The 19,097-nt window shown below is 38.0% G+C and overlaps 1 protein-coding gene across 1 annotated transcript; it reads right to left on the reverse strand.

Annotated features, from left to right (window-relative positions):
* Nucleotides 1–1,924: 1,924 nt before the first annotated feature.
* Nucleotides 1,925–8,612, reverse strand: LOC141219392 (acidic phospholipase A2-like). Its single transcript, XM_073666109.1, has 4 exons — nt 8,468–8,612; nt 8,155–8,299; nt 3,173–3,273; nt 1,925–2,409 (listed from the first exon to the last, which is right to left on the reverse strand). The coding sequence occupies exons 1-4, from the start codon at nt 8,499–8,501 to the stop codon at nt 2,222–2,224; spliced, it is 468 nt and encodes a 155-aa protein (XP_073522210.1). The 5' UTR covers nt 8,502–8,612; the 3' UTR covers nt 1,925–2,221.
* Between the last annotated feature and the right edge of the window lie 10,485 nt (nt 8,613–19,097).

Here is a 19,097-nt window from a genome sequence, read left to right on the forward strand (position 1 = left end):
TAATACAGGATGTAACTCAGGATCAGTAATGTAAAGTATGTACACAGTGACTGCACCAACAGAATAGTGAGTGCAGCTCTGGAGTATAATACAGGATGTAACTCAGGATCAGTAATGTAATGTATGTATACAGTGACTGCACCAGCAGCATAGTGAGTGCAGCTCTGGGGTAAAATACAGGAGGTAATTTAGGATCAGTAGTGTAATGTATGTACACAGTGACTGCACCAGCAGAATAGTGAGTGCAGCTCTGGAGTATAATACAGGATGTAACTCAGGATCAGTAATGTAATGTATGTACATGGTGACTGTACCAGCAGTCTAGTGAGTGCAGCTCTGGAGTATAATATTGGATGTAACTCAGTATCAGTTATGTAATGTATGTACACGGTGACACCACCAGCAGAATAGTGAGTGCAGCTCTGGGGTAAAATACAGGAGGTAATTTAGGATCAGTAGTGTAATGTATGTACACAGTGTCTGCACCAGCAGAATAGTGAGTGCAGCTCTGGAGTATAATACAGGATGTAACTCAGGATCAGTAATGTAATGTATGTACATGGTGACTGTACCAGCAGTCTAGTGAGTGCAGCTCTGGAGTATAATACAGGATGTAACTCAGGATCAGTTATGTAATGTATGTACACAGTGACAGCATCAGCAGAATAGTGAGTGCAGCTCTGGAGTATAATACTGGATGTAACTCAGGATCAGTAATGTAATGTATGTACACAGTGACTGCACCAGCATAATAGTGAGTGCAGCTCTGGAGTATAATAGAGGATGTAACTCAGGATCAGTTATGTAATGTATGTACACAGTGACAGCATCAGCAGAATAGTGAGTGCAGCTCTGGAGTATAATACTGGATGTAACTCAGGATCAGTAATGTAATGTATGTACACAGTGACTGCACCAGCAGAATAGTGAGTGCAGCTCTGGAGTATAATACAGGATGTAACTTAGGATCAGTAATGTAATGTATGTACACAGTGACTGCACCAGCAGAATAGTGAGTGCCGCTCTGGAGTATAATACAGGATGTAACTCAGGATCAGTAATGTAATGTATGTACACAGTGACTGCACCAGCAGAATATTGAGTGCAGCTCTGGAGTATAATACAGGATGTAACTCAGGATCAGTAATGTAATGTATGGACACAGTGACGCCACCAGCAGAATAGTGAGTGCAGCTCTGGAGTATAATACAGGATGTAACTCAGGATCAGTAATGTAATGTATGTACACAGTGACTGCACCAGCAGAATAGTGAGTGCAGCTCTGGAGAATAATACAGGATGTAACTTAGGATCAGTAATGTAATGTATGTACACAGTGACAGCTTTAGCAGAATAGTGAGTGCAGCTCTGGAGTATAATACTGGATGTAACTCAGGATCACTAATGTAATGTATGTACACAGTGACTACACCAGCAGAATAGTGAGTGCAGCTCTGGAGTATAATACAGGATGTAACTCAGGATCAGTTATGTAATGTATTTACACGGTGACACCACCAGCAGAATAGTGAGTGCAGCTCTGGAGTATAATACAGGTTGTAACTTAGTATCAGTTATGTAATGTATGTACACAGTGACTGCACCAGCAGAATAGTGAGTGCAGCTCTGGAGTATAATACAGGAGGTAACTCAGGATCAGTAATGTAATGTATGTACACAGTGACTGCACCAGCAGAATAGTGAGTGCAGCTCTGGAGTATAATACAGGAGGTAACTCAGGATCAGTAATGTAATGTATGTACACAGTGACTGCACCAGCAGAATAGTGAGTGCAGCTCTGGAGTATAATACAGGATGTAACTCAGAATCAGTAATGTAATGTATGTACATAGTGACTACACCAGCAGAATAGTGAATATGAAGAGGTTAAATACAGCACAAACTTCAGAAGAAAACGACCCAATTATTTATATTAATTGTAGATTTATTTTCTTAGTACAGGATCAGTAATGTAATATATGTACACAGTGACTGCACCAGCAGAATAGTGAGTGCAGCTCTGGAGTATAATGCAGGATGTAACTCAGGATCAGTAATGTAATGTATGGACACAGTGACGCCACCAGCAGCACATAGATGTTGAATATCTCCCCATGTCGATGATGTCACAGCAGCCTTCTTGGTTGTGTCCTCGGTTTCTAATAACAATTAATTGGAGGAATACAGTGTAAAGTTCTTATGAGATCTGATACAATAAATATTATATTAATTTTTTTCCGAACAACAACTTCGTAAATGATTTATCACTGCATGATTTAATTTTCTTGTAACACTTTTCTCCATATTTTGTGTTGTCTTCTGGATTCTTGGTGTCCATTAGACACTTCGAGGCTTTCAGGTCGCACTCACAGTATTGTATGCCACATTCTCCTATGTACTTATTCCGATCTGCGGGAGTAACAGAAACATTTATCATTATGGACGATCCGTGGCTGAGACATGAGACAAAGGATCTGTAATCTGATTTAATAGTGAATGGTGCGGACAACAAATTTCCAGTTTATGTGAAAAGAATTAAAGAAGTTTTATAAAATACCTCAGCCGTGATACAGCGACTTCTCGTTGACTAAATAAAGTTTAAATGCTGCCGATTCTGAATTCAATACTTCTATATCTTTCTAATAGGCTTTCAACCAATTAGTCAAACAGTTTGCACCATGAATGTGGCGTAAAACTGAAATTTTGTAACTTCTGCCATTTTTCTGCTAGTTCTTCTAACTTTTGAAAAGTGGGTGGAGCTTAGCGGAGGGTGTGGTCGAGCACGACCTCACAAATTCATTATAATATATAGCAGGAAAATGGCATAAAGTAATATAGAAATAAACTCTGATCCGTGACTGCAGCACAGTTCTGTCCCTGGTGCCCGGCAGCTGAACGATGCACCAGATTCACTATGACCTCTACGCTTCTATTGAGCGTCTTACTCCAGCGCACCCGAGATCATGACTGGAAATTAAAACATCAGTTTTGGTGAATCGGGGCCGTTATACCTAAAACTTCTATACAAGTTTAATATCTCTGAATGAAGTGTGTGAACTAGAACATTTTTAACTCTATCTAAAAAAAATTGTAATCACAGCTGAGGGTTTGTTACACTCGTATCTCCCAATGTCACCTTGTATCCTGACCCCAAAGAGAACGGTGCACTTACCACAAGTGATGGTCCCATTACTGTAAGTGTAAGAGTATGGCTGAAAAAGTTTGAAACAATCGTATATATCTCTATAGCAGCAGTCTCGTATACCGCAGCACCTGAGGGAGCAAAAGAGTAATGTCACCAGGGGCGAAACTATAATGTGTTCATCTCCACCTGGGCCCTGGAGGCAAAAAAGAAAAATATCCTGTTGGTCTGTAGGAGACCCATCCTATTAACTAGTGATGAGCGAGCATGCTCGCCACTGCTCGGTACTCGCCCGAGCATCTCAGTACTCGAGATGCTCGGAGCTCGCCGAGTACTTTCGAGATGCTCGGGCGGGAGCTAGGGTCCCCGTCCTGCATGTTTGGCGCTATTTAGAGCACCAATCATTCAGGGATTGTCTGCCACTCACTGTAATGTCACTGGGAACAGTGCTCACAGTGAAACATGAAAAGCCGGCAATTCAGCAGCGGCATACACCAGTACCCGACAATTTAGAACAAAAAGAATAGAGCATCACACATCGACTAGATAGATAGAAACATGTCAGTCACATATATAATAAGTACAGTGACAGTGTTGGTCACTGTACTTGTCATTTAGTGTTAAAATAAAGGATTTATTAAAAAAAAAAAAACTGGCGTGGGGTTCCCCGTAATTTTAGTCTCTAGCGGAGGTTAAGCAAACGGCGGGGCAGATGTTTGAAGCCTGGGAAGGGGGTAATACCCACGGAGCTTCCCAGGCTACTAATATCAGCCCCCAGCTGAATACCTAGCCTTTACTAGCGATTAAAATGGGGGACCCAAAACAAAATGACGTGGGGTCTCCCCTATTTTAATAGCTAGCAAAGGGTAGACAGACAGCTGGGGGCTGATATTAATAGCCCAGGAAGGGTGCCATGAATATTGGCCCCCTCCCAGCCTGTCCTGTCAATGCAGCAGAGCTGAAGCCGTCCTGGGACCCATGGAAAGGTAAGGATGAGGTTGATTTATTATTTTACTTTTATTGCAGGAGATCGTTGGCTTGAGCTGGAATGGGCGTGATGGTAAGTAGAGTTTAATTTAGAACATTAAAGAATTGTGTCTTTATTTCAATTAAAGGACTTTATTCTGGGTGTTTATGTTTTTTTTTTAACTTTCACTATGGGGTTAGTAATGGGGGTGTCTTATAGATGCCTCTCCATTACTAACCTGGGCTTGATGTCAGCTGGCATTATAAGCTGACATCAACCCTAACCCTATTACCCCACTGCCACCGCTACAGGGCAGTGGGAAGAGCGAGGCTAAGTGCCAGAATTGGCACATCCATTTCTGGGGCGGCTGAGGGCTGGTGTTTCTAGCCTGGGAGGGGGCCAATATTCATGGCACCCTTCCTGGGCTATTAATATCAGCCCCCAGCTGTCTGCCTAGCCTTTGCTGGCTATTAAAATAGGGGGGACCTCACGTAATTTTTTTTGGGTCCCCCATTTTAATAGCTAGTAAAGACTAGGTATTACCCCCTTCCCAGGCTTCAAACATTTGCCCCAGCCGTCTGCTTAACCTCCGCTAGAGACTAAAATTACGGGGTACCCCACGCCAATTTTTTTTTTTTTTAATAAATCCTTTATTTTAACACTAAATGACAAGTACAGTAACCAACACTGTCACTGTACTTATTATATATGTGACTGACATGTTTCTATCTATCTAATCTATGTGTGATGCTCTATTCTTTCTGTTCTAAATTGTCAGTACCAGTGTATGCCGCTGATGAATTGCCGGACGGCTTTTTTAAAGAGACAGGTGCATGAAAATCGGAGGGCACTAGTGTGTTCCAAGTGCCCTGCTATGTTTTTCATGCACCCTCCTATATACCCTGCCTGCCTGTCTGCCTATATATACTGCCTGCCTGACGTCTAATTGAGCACTGTTCCCATCGATTTTGGCAATTTTTGACCTTCTGCAGACCGCCGGGGAGGAGCACCAGAAAAATGCTCGAGTTTCCCATAGACTTACATTGGGCTCGTAGCTCGGGTCGAGCACCCGAGTATTCCAATTTGCTCGACCCGAGTAACGAGTACCCCAGCATTTTACTGCTCGCTCATCACTACTATTAACCCTTGTGTGTGCGTCAGCGCAATGACTGCCCGTTCGTCTGTCCGGACCTTGTCAGCGGACTCATCCGGATCCTGTATTTTGTGAATATCTGTTGTTTTTTTATATAATAGAAGCTTGTGGGGATATCATAAACAATGGGGGACCCTCATACACTGCGGGGGTAATTGTGGGGGGCTCTGAAATGGTGTGGGAGGGCCCTCATACTTTATAGGAACTACTCTTGGGGCCCTTGTAAAGTGTGGGGTCCATTATACAGTTTGATAATCTATTAGAGGTCATCTGCAGTCCTATGTAACAACACAGATAACACAGTGATGACTCTCTGAGTACAGATAATGTAGTAGATGTCACCTGCAGTCCTATGTAACACCACGGAGAGCACAGTGATAGCCTTCTGAGTACAGATAATGTAGTAGATGTCACCTGCAGTCCTATGTAACACCACAGATAACACAGTGATGACTCTCTGAGCACAGATAATGTAGTAGATGTCACCCGCAGTCCTATGTAACACCACAGATAACACAGTGATAACTCTCTGAGCACAGATAATGTAGTAGATGTCACCTGCAGTCCTATGTAACACCACAGATAACACAGTGGTATCTCTCTGAGTACAGATACTGTAGTAGATGACACCTGCAGTAATATGTAACACCACAGATAACACAGTGATAACTCCCTGAGTACAGATAATCTAATAGATGTTACCTGCAGTCCTATGTAACACCACAGATAACATTGATAACTCTCTGAGTACAGATAATGTAGTAGATGTCACCTGCAGTCCTATGTAACATCACAGATAACACAGTGATAACTCTCTGAGTACAGATAATGTAGTAGATGTCACCTGCAGTCCTATGTAACACCACAGATAACACAGTGATAACTCTCTGAGTACAGATAATGTAGTAGATGTCACATGCAGTCCTATGTAACACCACAGATAACACAGTGATAACTCTCTGAGTACAGATAATGTAGTAGATGTCACCTGCAGTCCTATGTAACACCACAGATAACACAGTGATAACTCTCTGAGTACAGATAATGTAGTAGATGTCACCTGCAGTCCTATGTAACACCACAGATAACACAGTGATAACTCTCTGAGTACAGATAATGTAGTAGATGTCACCTGCAGTCCTATGTAACACCACAGATAACACAGTGATAACTCTCTGAGTACAGATAATATAGTAGATATCACCTGCAGTCCCATGTAACACCACAGATAACACAGTGATAACTCTCTGAGTACAGATAATGTAGTAGATATCACCTGCAGTCCTATGTAACACCACAGATAACACAGTGATAACTCTCTGAGTACAGATAATGTAGTAGATGTCACCTGCAGTCCTATGTAACACCACAGATAACACAGTGATAACTCCCTGAGTACAGATAATCTAATAGATGTTACCTGCAGTCCTATGTAACACCACAGATAACATTGATAACTCTCTGAGTACAGATAATGTAGTAGATGTCACCTGCAGTCCTATGTAACATCACAGATAACACAGTGATAACTCTCTGAGTACAGATAATGTAGTAGATGTCACCTGCAGTCCTATGTAACACCACAGATAACACAGTGATAACTCTCTGAGTACAGATAATGTAGTAGATGTCACATGCAGTCCTATGTAACACCACAGATAACACAGTGATAACTCTCTGAGTACAGATAATGTAGTAGATGTCACCTGCAGTCCTATGTAACACCACAGATAACACAGTGATAACTCTCTGAGTACAGATAATGTAGTAGATGTCACCTGCAGTCCTATGTAACACCACAGATAACACAGTGATAACTCTCTGAGTACAGATAATGTAGTAGATGTCACCTGCAGTCCTATGTAACACCACAGATAACACAGTGATAACTCTCTGAGTACAGATAATATAGTAGATATCACCTGCAGTCCCATGTAACACCACAGATAACACAGTGATAACTCTCTGAGTACAGATAATGTAGTAGATATCACCTGCAGTCCTATGTAACACCACAGATAACACAGTGATAACTCTCTGAGTACAGATAATGTAGTAGATGTCACCTGCAGTCCTATGTAACACCACAGATAACACAGTGATAACTCTCTGAGTACAGATAATGTAGTAGATGTCACCTGCAGTCCTATGTAACACCACAGATAACACAGTGATAACTCTCTGAGTACAGATAATGTAGTAGATGTCACCTGCAGTCCTATGTAACACCACAGATAACACAGTGATAACTCTCTGAGTACAGATAATATAGTAGATATCACCTGCAGTCCCATGTAACACCACAGATAACACAGTGATAACTCTCTGAGTACAGATAATGTAGTAGATATCACCTGCAGTCCTATGTAGCACCACAGATAACACAGTGATAACTCTCTGAGTACAGATAATGTAGTAGATGTCACCTGCAGTCCTATGTAACACCACAGATAACACAGTGATAACTCTCTGAGTACAGATAATGTAGTAGATGTCACCTGCAGTCCTATGTAACACCACAGATAACACAGTGATAACTCTCTGAGTACAGATAATGTAGTAGATGTCACATGCAGTCCTATGTAACACCACAGATAACACAGTGATAACTATCTGAGTACAGATAATGTAGTAGATGTCACCTGCAGTCCTATGTAACACCACAGATAACACAGTGATAACTCTCTGTGTACAGATAATGTAGTAGATGTCACCTGCAGTCCTATGTAACACCACAGATAACACAGTGATAACTCTCTGAGTACAGATAATGTATTAGATGTCACCTGCAGTCCCATGTAACACCACAGATAATACAGTGATAACTCTCTGTGTTTTATCTGTGGTGTTACATAGGACTGCAGGTCACATCTTGTATAGATTTTCACTTACCTTCGAATACGATCCAATATTTGATCGCTTGTTTTTTTCGCACATAAGCAGTTATTAGGAAGAGCATCTGATATCTCTTTGTTCGTTGTTTCTTTCACCATCATTTTGAAATCTTTGCCATGGATTCTGACGCCGTCCACCGACCCTAGAAGATAGAAGCCGCCATCACTTGTTGTGTGACACTGATCGGAGCAGTCACCAGGAATGACGGATGTTACAGGGAATATTCCTCTTCTGGATCAGGAGCTGCCTGGAGATCAGTCCCTACTATATTCCCATTACCTGAGGGGCTCCAGATAATATCAGGACTTACCGAGACTAAGGAGGAGCAGCAGACAGGTTATCATTGTGCCCAGGAGACCGAGGGGGAATATCCAGGAGAAGACGATCTGTAAGAGCAGCAGATATCACCATGCTTTATATCCTCCTGATATATGCACTACATATTCCTACCACTAGGAGGGGCTGCAGAGCGCTATCTGCTATTGGCTGCCTGGGGGTTTATTACCTAATAACAGCATCATATGATCCGGTGATAGTGTACGGAAACATTAACCCTTACCTGTTCAGTACGTGTGATTTTGGGGAAACAAAATTTTTCCCACAGAATCAATAGATGGTGGAATGTGTGTGATAATGACCACGGAGTGAAAATGTAACACAAAATATTGGCAGAACTGTACGTTTTGGGGAGAGTAGGCATTTTCACCAAAGTAAGAATTACTAGATTATATTCTAATATATATGGACTTACATTCCCCGTAATTTTCAGTTGTTTTTTTTCGTTTTTGTCTTTTCCTCCCCTTCTTCCTAGAGCCATAACTTTTTTTATTTTTGTCTGTGCCCATGGTTGTACGAGGACCTGTTTTTTAACAGGATGACTTATATTTTTGAATGACATCATTTATTTTATCATTTTATGCATCAGAAAGCGAGAAAAAAAATTCCAAGTGAGTTAAAATTGCAAAAAAAGCAATTCCACAATTGTTTAGTGTTTTTTGTTTTGTTTTCATTTCTCATCTTCACTTCTCTATATTATTTCCCATCTTCACTTCTCTATATTATTTCCCATCTTCACTTCTCTTTATTATTTCCCATCTTCTCTTCTCTATATTATTTCCCATCTTCACTTTTCTATATTATTTCCCATCTTCACTTCTCTATATTATTTCCCTTCTTCACTTCTCTATATTATTTCCCATCTTCTCTTCTCTATATTGTTTCCCATCTTCACTTCTCTATATTATTTCCCATCTTCTCTTCTCTATATTATTTCCCATCTTCACTTCCCTATATTATTTCCCATCTTCACTTCTCTTTATTATTTCCCATCTTCTCTTCTCTATATTATTTCCCATCTTCACTTCCCTATATTATTTCCCATCTTCACTTCTCTATATTATTTCCCATCTTCACTTCTCTATATTGTTTCCCATCTTCACTTCCCTATATTATTTCCCATCTTCACTTCTCTATATTGTTTCCCCCATCTTCACTTCTCTATATTATTTCCCATCTTCCTTCTCTATATTATTTCCCATCTTCACTTCTCTATATTATTTCCCTTCTTCACTTCCCTATATTATTTCCCATCTTCTCTCTCTATATTATTTCCCATCTTCACTTCTCTATATTATTTCCCATCTTCACTTCTCTATATTATTTCCCATCTTCACTTCTCTTTATTATTTCCCATCTTCTCTTCTCTATATTGTTTCCCATCTTCACTTCTCTATATTATTTCCCATCTTCTCTTCTCTATATTATTTCCCATCTTCACTTCCCTATATTATTTCCCATCTTCACTTCCTATATTATTTCCCATCTTCACTTCTCTATATTATTTCCCATCTTCACTTCTCTATATTATTTCCTTCTTCACTTCTCTATATTATTTCCCATCTTCTCTTCTCTATATTGTTTCCCATCTTCACTTCTCTATATTATTTCCCATCTTCTCTTCTCTATATTATTTCCCATCTTCACTTCCCTATATTATTTCCCATCTTCACTTCTCTTTATTATTTCCCATCTTCACTTCCCTATATTATTTCCCATCTTCACTTCTCTATATTATTTCCCATCTTCACTTCTCTATATTATTTCCCATCTTCACTTCCCTTTATTATTTCCCATCTTCACTTCTCTATATTATTTCCCATCTTCACTTCTCTATATTATTTCCCATCTTCACTTCTCTATATTATTTCCCATCTCACTTCTCTATATTATTTCCCATCTTCTCTTCTCTATATTATTTCCCATCTTCTCTTCTCTATATTATTTCCCATCTTCTCTTCTCTATATTATTTCCCATCTTCTCTTCTCTATATTATTTCCCATCTTCTCTTCTCTATATTATTTCCCATCTTCTCTTCTCTATATTATCTCCCATCTTCTCTTCTCTATATTATCTCCCATCTTCTCTCTCTATATTATTTCCCATCTTCTCTTCTCTATATTATTTCCCATCTTCTCTTCTCTATATTATTTCCCATCTTCACTTCTCTTTATTATTTCCCATCTTCTCTTCTCTATATTATTTCCCATCTTCACTTCCCTATATTATTTCCCATCTTCACTTCTCTATATTATTTCCCATCTTCTCTTCTCTATATTGTTTCCCATCTTCACTTCCCTATATTATTTCCCATCTTCACTTCTCTATATTATTTCCCATCTTCACTTCTCCTTATTATTTCCCATCTTCACTTCTCTATATTATTTCTCATCTTCACTTCTCTATATTATTTCCCATCTTCACTTCTCTTTATTATTTCCCATCTTCTCTTCTCTATATTATTTCCCATCTTCACTTCCCTATATTATTTCCCATCTTCACTTCTCTATATTATTTCCCATCTTCACTTCTCTATATTATTTCCCATCTTCACTTTTCTATATTATTTCCCATCTTCACTTCTCTATATTATTTCCCATCTTCACTTCTCTTTATTATTTCCCATCTTCACTTCTCTATATTATTTCTCATCTTCACTTCTCTATATTATTTCCCATCTTCTCTTCTCTATATTATTTCCCATCTTCTCTTCTCTATATTATCTCCCATCTTCTCTTCTCTATATTATCTCCCATCTTCTCCTCTCTATATTATTTCCCATCTTCTCTTCTCTATATTATTTCCCATCTTCTCTTCTCTATATTATTTCCCATCTTCACTTCTCTTTATTATTTCCCATCTTCTCTTCTCTATATTATTTCCCATCTTGACTTCCCTATATTATTTCCCATCTTCACTTCTCTATATTATTTCCCATCTTCACTTCTCTATATTGTTTCCCATCTTCACTTCCCTATATTATTTCCCATCTTCACTTCTCTATATTATTTCCCATCTTCACGTCTCTATATTATTTCCCATCTTCACTTCTCTATATTATTTCCCATCTTCACTTCTCTATATTATTTCCCTTCTTCACTTCTCTATATTATTTCCCATCTTCTCTTCTATATATTATTTCCCATCTTCACTTCTCTATATTATTTCCCATCTTCACTTCTCTATATTATTTCCCATCTTCACTTCTCTTTATTATTTCCCATCTTCTCTTCTCTATATTGTTTCCCATCTTCACTTCTCTATATTATTTCCCATCTTCTCTTCTCTATATTATTTCCCATCTTCACTTCCCTATATTATTTCCCATCTTCACTTCTCTTTATTATTTCCCATCTTCACTTCCCTATATTATTTCCCATCTTCACTTCTCTATATTATTTCCCATCTTCACTTCTCTATATTATTTCCCATCTTCACTTCTCTTTATTATTTCCCATCTTCACTTCTCTATATTATTTCCCATCTTCACTTCTCTATATTATTTCCCATCTTCACTTCTCTATATTATTTCCCATCTTCACTTCTCTATATTATTTCCCATCTTCTCTTCTCTATATTATTTCCCATCTTCTCTTCTCTATATTATTTCCCATCTTCTCTTCTCTATATTATTTCCCATCTTCTCTTCTCTATATTATTTCCCATCTTCTCTTCTTTATATTATTTCCCATCTTCTCTTCTCTATATTATCTCCCATCTTCTCTTCCCTATATTATCTCCCATCTTCTCCTCTCTATATTATTTCCCATCTTCTCTTCTCTATATTATTTCCCATCTTCTCTTCTCTATATTATTTCCCATCTTCTCTTCTCTATATTATTTCCCATCTTCACTTCTCTTTATTATTTCCCATCTTCTCTTCTCTATATTATTTCCCATCTTCACTTCCCTATATTATTTCCCATCTTCACTTCTCTATATTATTTCCCATCTTCACTTCTCTATATTGTTTCCCATCTTCACTTCCCTATATTATTTCCCATCTTCACTTCTCTATATTATTTCCCATCTTCACTTCTCTATATTATTTCCCATCTTCACTTCTCTATATTATTTCCCATCTTCACTTCTCTTTATTATTTCCCATCTTCACTTCTCTATATTATTTCTCATCTTCACTTCTCTATATTATTTCCCATCTTCTCTTCTCTATATTATTTCCCATCTTCTCTTCTCTATATTATCTCCCATCTTCTCTTCTCTATATTATCTCCCATCTTCTCCTCTCTATATTATTTCCCATCTTCTCTTCTCTATATTATTTCCCATCTTCTCTTCTCAATATTATTTCCCATCTTCACTTCACTTTATTATTTCCCATCTTCTCTTCTCTATATTATTTCCCATCTTCACTTCCCTATATTATTTCCCATCTTCACTTCTCTATATTATTTCCCATCTTCACTTCTCTATATTATTTCCCATCTTCACTTCTCTATATTATTTCCCATCTTCACTTATCTATATTATTTCCCATCTTCACTTCTCTTTATTATTTCCCATCTTCACTTCTCTATATTATTTCTCATCTTCACTTCTCTATATTATTTCCCATCTTCACTTCTCTTTATTATTTCCCATCTTCACTTCCCTATATTATTTCCCATCTTCACTTCTCTATATTATTTCCCATCTTCACTTCTCTATATTATTTCCCATCTTCTCTTCTCTATATTATTTCCCATCTTCTCTTCTCTATATTATTTCCCATCTTCTCTTCTCTATATTATTTCCCATCTTCTCTTCACTATATTATTTCCCATCTTCTCTTCTCTATATTATCTCCCATCTTCTCTTCTCTATATTATCTCCCATCTTCTCCTCTCTATATTATTTCCCATCTTCTCTTCTCTATATTATTTCCCATCTTCTCTTCTCTATATTATTTCCCATCTTCACTTCTCTTTATTATTTCCCATCTTCTCTTCTCTATATTATTTCCCATCTTCACTTCCCTATATTATTTCCCATCTTCACTTCTCTATATTATTTCCCATCTTCACTTCTTTATATTGTTTCCCATCTTCACTTCCCTATATTATTTCCCATCTTCAATTCTCTATATTATTTCCCATCTTCACTTCTCTATATTATTTCCCATCTTCACTTCTCTATATTATTTCCCATCTTCACTTCTCTATATTATTTCCCATCTTCACTTCTCTTTATTATTTCCCATCTTCACTTCTTTATATTATTTCCCATCTTCACTTCTCTATATTATTTCCCATCTTCACTTCTCTATATTATTTCCCATCTTCTCTTCTCTATATTATTTCCTATCTTCTCTTCTCTATATTATTTCCCATCTTCTCTTCTCTATATTATTTCCCATCTTCTCTTCTCTATATTATTTCCCATCTTCTCTTCTCTATATTATCTCCCATCTTCTCTTCTCTATATTATTTCCCATCTTCTCCTCACTATATTATTTCCCATCTTCTCTTCTCTATATTATTTCCCATCTTCTCTTCCCTATATTATTTCCCATCTTCACTTCTCTATATTATTTCCCATCTTCTCTTCTCTATATTATTTCCCGTCTTCACTTCTCTATATTATTTCCGATCTTCACTTCTCTATATTATTTCCCATCTTCTCTTCTCTATATTATTTCTCATCTTCACTTCTCTATATTATTTCCCATCTTCACTTCTCTATATTATTTCCCATCTTCTCTTCTCTATATTATTTCTCATCTTCTCTTCACTATATTATTTCCCATCTTCTCTTCTCTATATTATTTCTCATCTTCTCTTCTCTATATTATTTCCCATCTTCACTTCTCTTTATTATTTCCCATCTTCTCTTCTCTATATTGTTTCCCATCTTCACTTCTCTATATTATTTCCCATCTTCTCTTCTCTATATTATTTCCCATCTTCACTTCCCTATATTATTTCCCATCTTCACTTCTCTATATTATTTCCCATCTTTTCTTCTCTATATTATTTCCCATCTTCACTTCCCTATATTATTTCCCATCTTCACTTCTCTATATTGTTTCCCATCTTCACTTCTCTATATTATTTCCCATCATCACTTCTCTATATTATTTCCCATCTTCTCTTCTCTATATTATTTCCCATCTTCTCTTCTCTATATTATTTCCCATCTTCTCTTCTCTATATTATTTCCCATCTTCTCTTCTCTATATTATTCCCCATCTTCACTTCTCTATATTATTTCCCATCTTCTCTTCTCAATATTATTTCCCATCTTCTCTTCTCTATACTATTTCCCATCTTCACTTCTCTATATTATTTCCCATCTTCACTTCACTACATTATTTCCCATCTTCTCTTCTCTATATTATTTCCCATCTTCTCTTCTCTATATTATTTCCCATCTTCTCTTCTCTATATTATTTCCCATCTTCTCTTCTCTATATTATTTCCCATCTTCTCTTCTCTATATTATTTCTCATCTTCTCTTCTCTATATTATTTCCCATCTTCACTTTTCTATATTATTTCCCATCTTCACTTCTCTATATTATTTCCCATCTTCACTTCCCTATATTATTTCCCATCTTCACTTCTCTTTATTATTTCCCATCTTCACTTCTCTATATTATTTCCCATCTTCACTTCTCTATATTATTTCCCATCTTCACTTCTCTTTATTATTTCCCATCTTCATTTCTCTATATTATTTCCCATCTTCACTTCTCAATATTATTTCCCATCTTCACTTCTCTATATTATTTCCCATCTTCACTTCTCTATATTATTTCCCATCTTCTCTTCTCTATATTATTTCCCATCTTCACTTTTCTATATTATTTCCCATCTTCTCTTCTCTATATTATTTCCCATCTTCACTTCTCTATATTATTTCCCGTCTTCACTTCTCTATATTATTTCCCATCTTCACTTCTCTATATTATTTCCCATCTTCACTTCTCTATATTATTTCCCATCTTCACTTCTTTATATTATTTCCCGTCTTCACTTCTCTATATTATTTCCCATCTTCTCTTCTCTATATTATTTCCCATCTTCTCTTCCCTATATTATTTCCCATCTTCTCTTCTCTATATTATTTCCCATCTTCTCTTCTCTATATTATTTCCCATCTTCTCTTCTCTATATTATCTCCCATCTTCTCTTCCCTATATTATTTCCCATCTTCTCCTCTCTATATTATTTCCCATCTTCTCTTCTCTATATTATTTCCCATCTTCTCTTCTCTATATTATTTCCCATCTTCACTTCTCTTTATTATTTCCCATCTTCTCTTCTCTATATTATTTCCCATCTTCACTTCCCTATATTATTTCCCATCTTCACTTCTCTATATTATTTCCCATCTTCACTTCTCTATATTGTTTCCCATCTTCACTTCCCTATATTATTTTCCATCTTCACTTCTCTTTATTATTTCCCATCTTCTCTTCACTATATTATTTCCCATCTTCTCTTCTCTATATTATTTCTCATCTTCTCTTCTCTATATTATTTCCCATCTTCACTTCTCAATATTATTTCCCATCTTCTCTTCTCTATATTATTTCCCATCTTCACTTCTCTATATTATTTCCCATCTTCTCTTCTCTATATTATTTCTCATATTCACTTCTCTATATTATTTCCCATCTTCACTTCTCTATATTATTTCCCATCTTCACTTCACTTTATTATTTCCCATCTTCTCTTCTCTATATTATTTCCCATCTTCACTTCTCCATATTATTTCCCATCTTCACTTCTCCATATTATTTCCCATCTTCTCTTCTCTATATTATTTCCCATCTTCTCTTCTCTATATTATTTCCCATCTTCACTTCTGTATGTTATTTCCCATCTTCTCTTCTCTATATTATTTCCCATCTTCTCTTCTCTATATTATTTCCCATCTTCACTTCTCTATATTATTTCCCATCTTCACTGACAATTACACAGACGTAATGTAATCATCTGCAGGTTCTTTTTTTTTTTTCATTTAAGGGGTGAAAAAAATGGAAAAATTTGTAAGAAAAAACAAATTTTGCATTTTTTGCCATTTTCCAAGACCTGAGGGCTATGAGACTGGGTGAGGACTTATTTTTTGCACCCCGAGCTGACGCTTTTACTTCTACCATTTTGGGAAAGATAAAATGTTTTGATCATCTCTTATTGCATTTTATTACAATTAATGTAATTCTGGCTTTTTGATTTCTTTCTGTTACACCATTTGCAGATTGGATTCATTTATTTCATATTTTGATAAGTCAGACTTTTATGAACGCAGCAATATCAAACATGTTTTTTTTGTTTTATTTTTAATGGGACAAAAGGGGGATGATTTGAACTTTTTTTCAGTTTTTATTGTATTTAATAGTCCCCCTTAGGGGACTTGAACCTGCGATCACCCAATCGGTTGTGCAATACGTATAGCTAAAATCACTTTCTCCTATGAACACCGGCCACGGGCTGACGTTTACAAGTGGATCTTAATGGCAGGCATGGGGGTCATCAGCGGTCCCCCGGCTTTCATGACAACCCATCAACGCCTTGCGATCACGTCGCGGGCACTCAGATAGGGACGTGAAATGACGAACGTCCCTGTCGACACGTGTTAAATGCTTCTGTCAGAGATTGACTGATGCATTTAACCGGTTAACAATCATTGGCGGAGCTCCACTCCGCCCACGAAAGTAAGATTAAACCAGCCATTATGTGTGGGGAAAGATGCCGGCTCAGCGTGCGAGCCCGCATCAAAGGCAGGGACACAACTTTTTTGTGTCAAAAGAAGTAAAGGGGTTAAATATTAAGAAACCTATTGTCAAAGATAAGTGCAGGGACACTGATGGACTGTGGGGGGTGGGGTGTCACCCAGATCCCCCCAATACCACTAGCTGTCAAAATTAATTGCAGGGACCCCAGGGGGGTCACAAAGATTTGACACCAATTTGTCAGGGATAACAGCCAGTGGAGTCGTGCAGATCCCACCACTGTCACCAGTTTGTCAGGGAGACACAACTCCGCTGCCTCCGATCGTCGAGACAATTACGCGGCTGTTTCCAGTACTAGGCCGGTCATTGGGAACTCACAGTGAGTGTATGGTATATACACCTCCGATTCCAATGCATGGAATATATATTTATACACCCTGATACGATCACTGTCAAATCCAAAATAATAGAAGAACTCCTACCTGTCACCAGCAATCGTTTATACAGGATGATTGGACATCCATTACAGGTAGCGAATGCCTTCAGCGGTGCAGTTTACAGGGCAAGAGGAACAAATCTATTGAATTTTATATATTTAATCCAGAAACGTAGACAGTGTTTATAAAAAATATAGAAAGATGATACAAAATGGAACAAAACAATAGGATATATACAGTTACATACAATGAAAAGGAATAACAACAACAAATCTAAACCTGATGTTGCAGGAATGGCTCTTATCGTTATGGGGGGAAGCACTGAGATTGGGAAAATGGAGCACTCTCACAATGAACTTGTGTGTTCCAGAATGAACAAAGACAGAGACCCAAACTTTCATTTTTATTTGCTCAAGATATGCCCACATGTCTCCCCTCGATGAGCTCAGATGGGGCTTGTTGTGGGTTGTGCTAGGTTCTTCAGAATTTGATGTGATCCCAATCTTACAGGATATCTTTGCCCTTTGAGGTCCCAGGCGGTAGATATTGTCATCATCTTTCTTATCGCGATTTTATCTAATGGTGTTGTGCACTGCTTGTATTGTGCTCTATGAACGGGTATCACTTTAATCTATTTTTTCACTTGCTAATGTGATACATCAAGCCAGCAAGCTTTTTTCTTTTCATTTGATAATGTGATAGGGCAAGCTGTAGTAACCCACTTTGTATTTTTTTGTGGGTGAAATTGGATTACCATTGCGGGAAAAACCACAGCAAGGCCATTGTTCGGGTGTTTCCGGTGCAAATTCGTGGCCATTAACTTGCATTGAATCACATCAAAACCGCAGGTATAATAAATATACTTGCAGATTTGCTGCATTTCAATTAAAGCCAATAGGTGCAAATTCGCGCCGGAAACGTGGCGCGGGTTGTACACGGGTTGGGAGAAGAGGACTATTACTCCCCTCGTCCGACCACGCTTCCAGTGATAACAGAGAGATCGGCACTGCTGGGGGGAGCACCTGTCCGGCACCCTCCAGTATCATCCTGGTCCCCGACGGCGATGCGATGCTCCCGGCGGCCGGCGGTACACTGCGGGTCCTGGGAGCAGCAGTGTACTGTGCTGCCAGAACCTGCAGTGATGTCAGCAATCAGTTGTCGGTCACGTGACCAATCAGCTGATGCTCACTTGACCTCCCCATGGGAACATTCACAAGAATACTCCCATGGTTTTAAGTTCACTGGGGTTCATCAGCTGATCTTCAGCTGATGAACCCCAGTGACCTCCTGCAGCAGCATGTACACTGATGGGAATGATATTACACTCCTGTCAGTATACATTGCTGCCTTCTATAGCAGTGACATCAGTGATCGCTGATGTCACTGCGGTAGAAGTGACACAGATCATCAAAAGACAATTGTTGGTGGTGCGCGTACTACGTCATTGACGGCGGATAGGTGAGGGATATGTTTATTTGTTATTTGACGTT

This window comes from Phyllobates terribilis, unplaced genomic scaffold (genome assembly GCF_046119375.1).
Source record: "Phyllobates terribilis strain yellow unplaced genomic scaffold, ASM4611937v1 Scaffold_267__1_contigs__length_2608826, whole genome shotgun sequence".
Classification (NCBI taxonomy): domain Eukaryota; kingdom Metazoa; phylum Chordata; class Amphibia; order Anura; family Dendrobatidae; genus Phyllobates; species Phyllobates terribilis.

Bases quoted from the DNA above. Each gene is read 5' to 3' on its own strand.
- LOC141219392 (XM_073666109.1), bottom strand. From the start codon at position 8,501: ATGATAACCTGTCTGCTGCTCCTCCTTAGTCTCG. The intron at 3,274-8,154 runs GTAAGTGAAAAT...TTGCTCCCTCAG, and splicing joins ATATTGGATCGTATTCGAAG to GTGCTGCGGTATACGAGACT. The intron at 2,410-3,172 runs GTAAGTGCACCG...TTACTCCCGCAG, and splicing joins TAATGGGACCATCACTTGTG to ATCGGAATAAGTACATAGGA.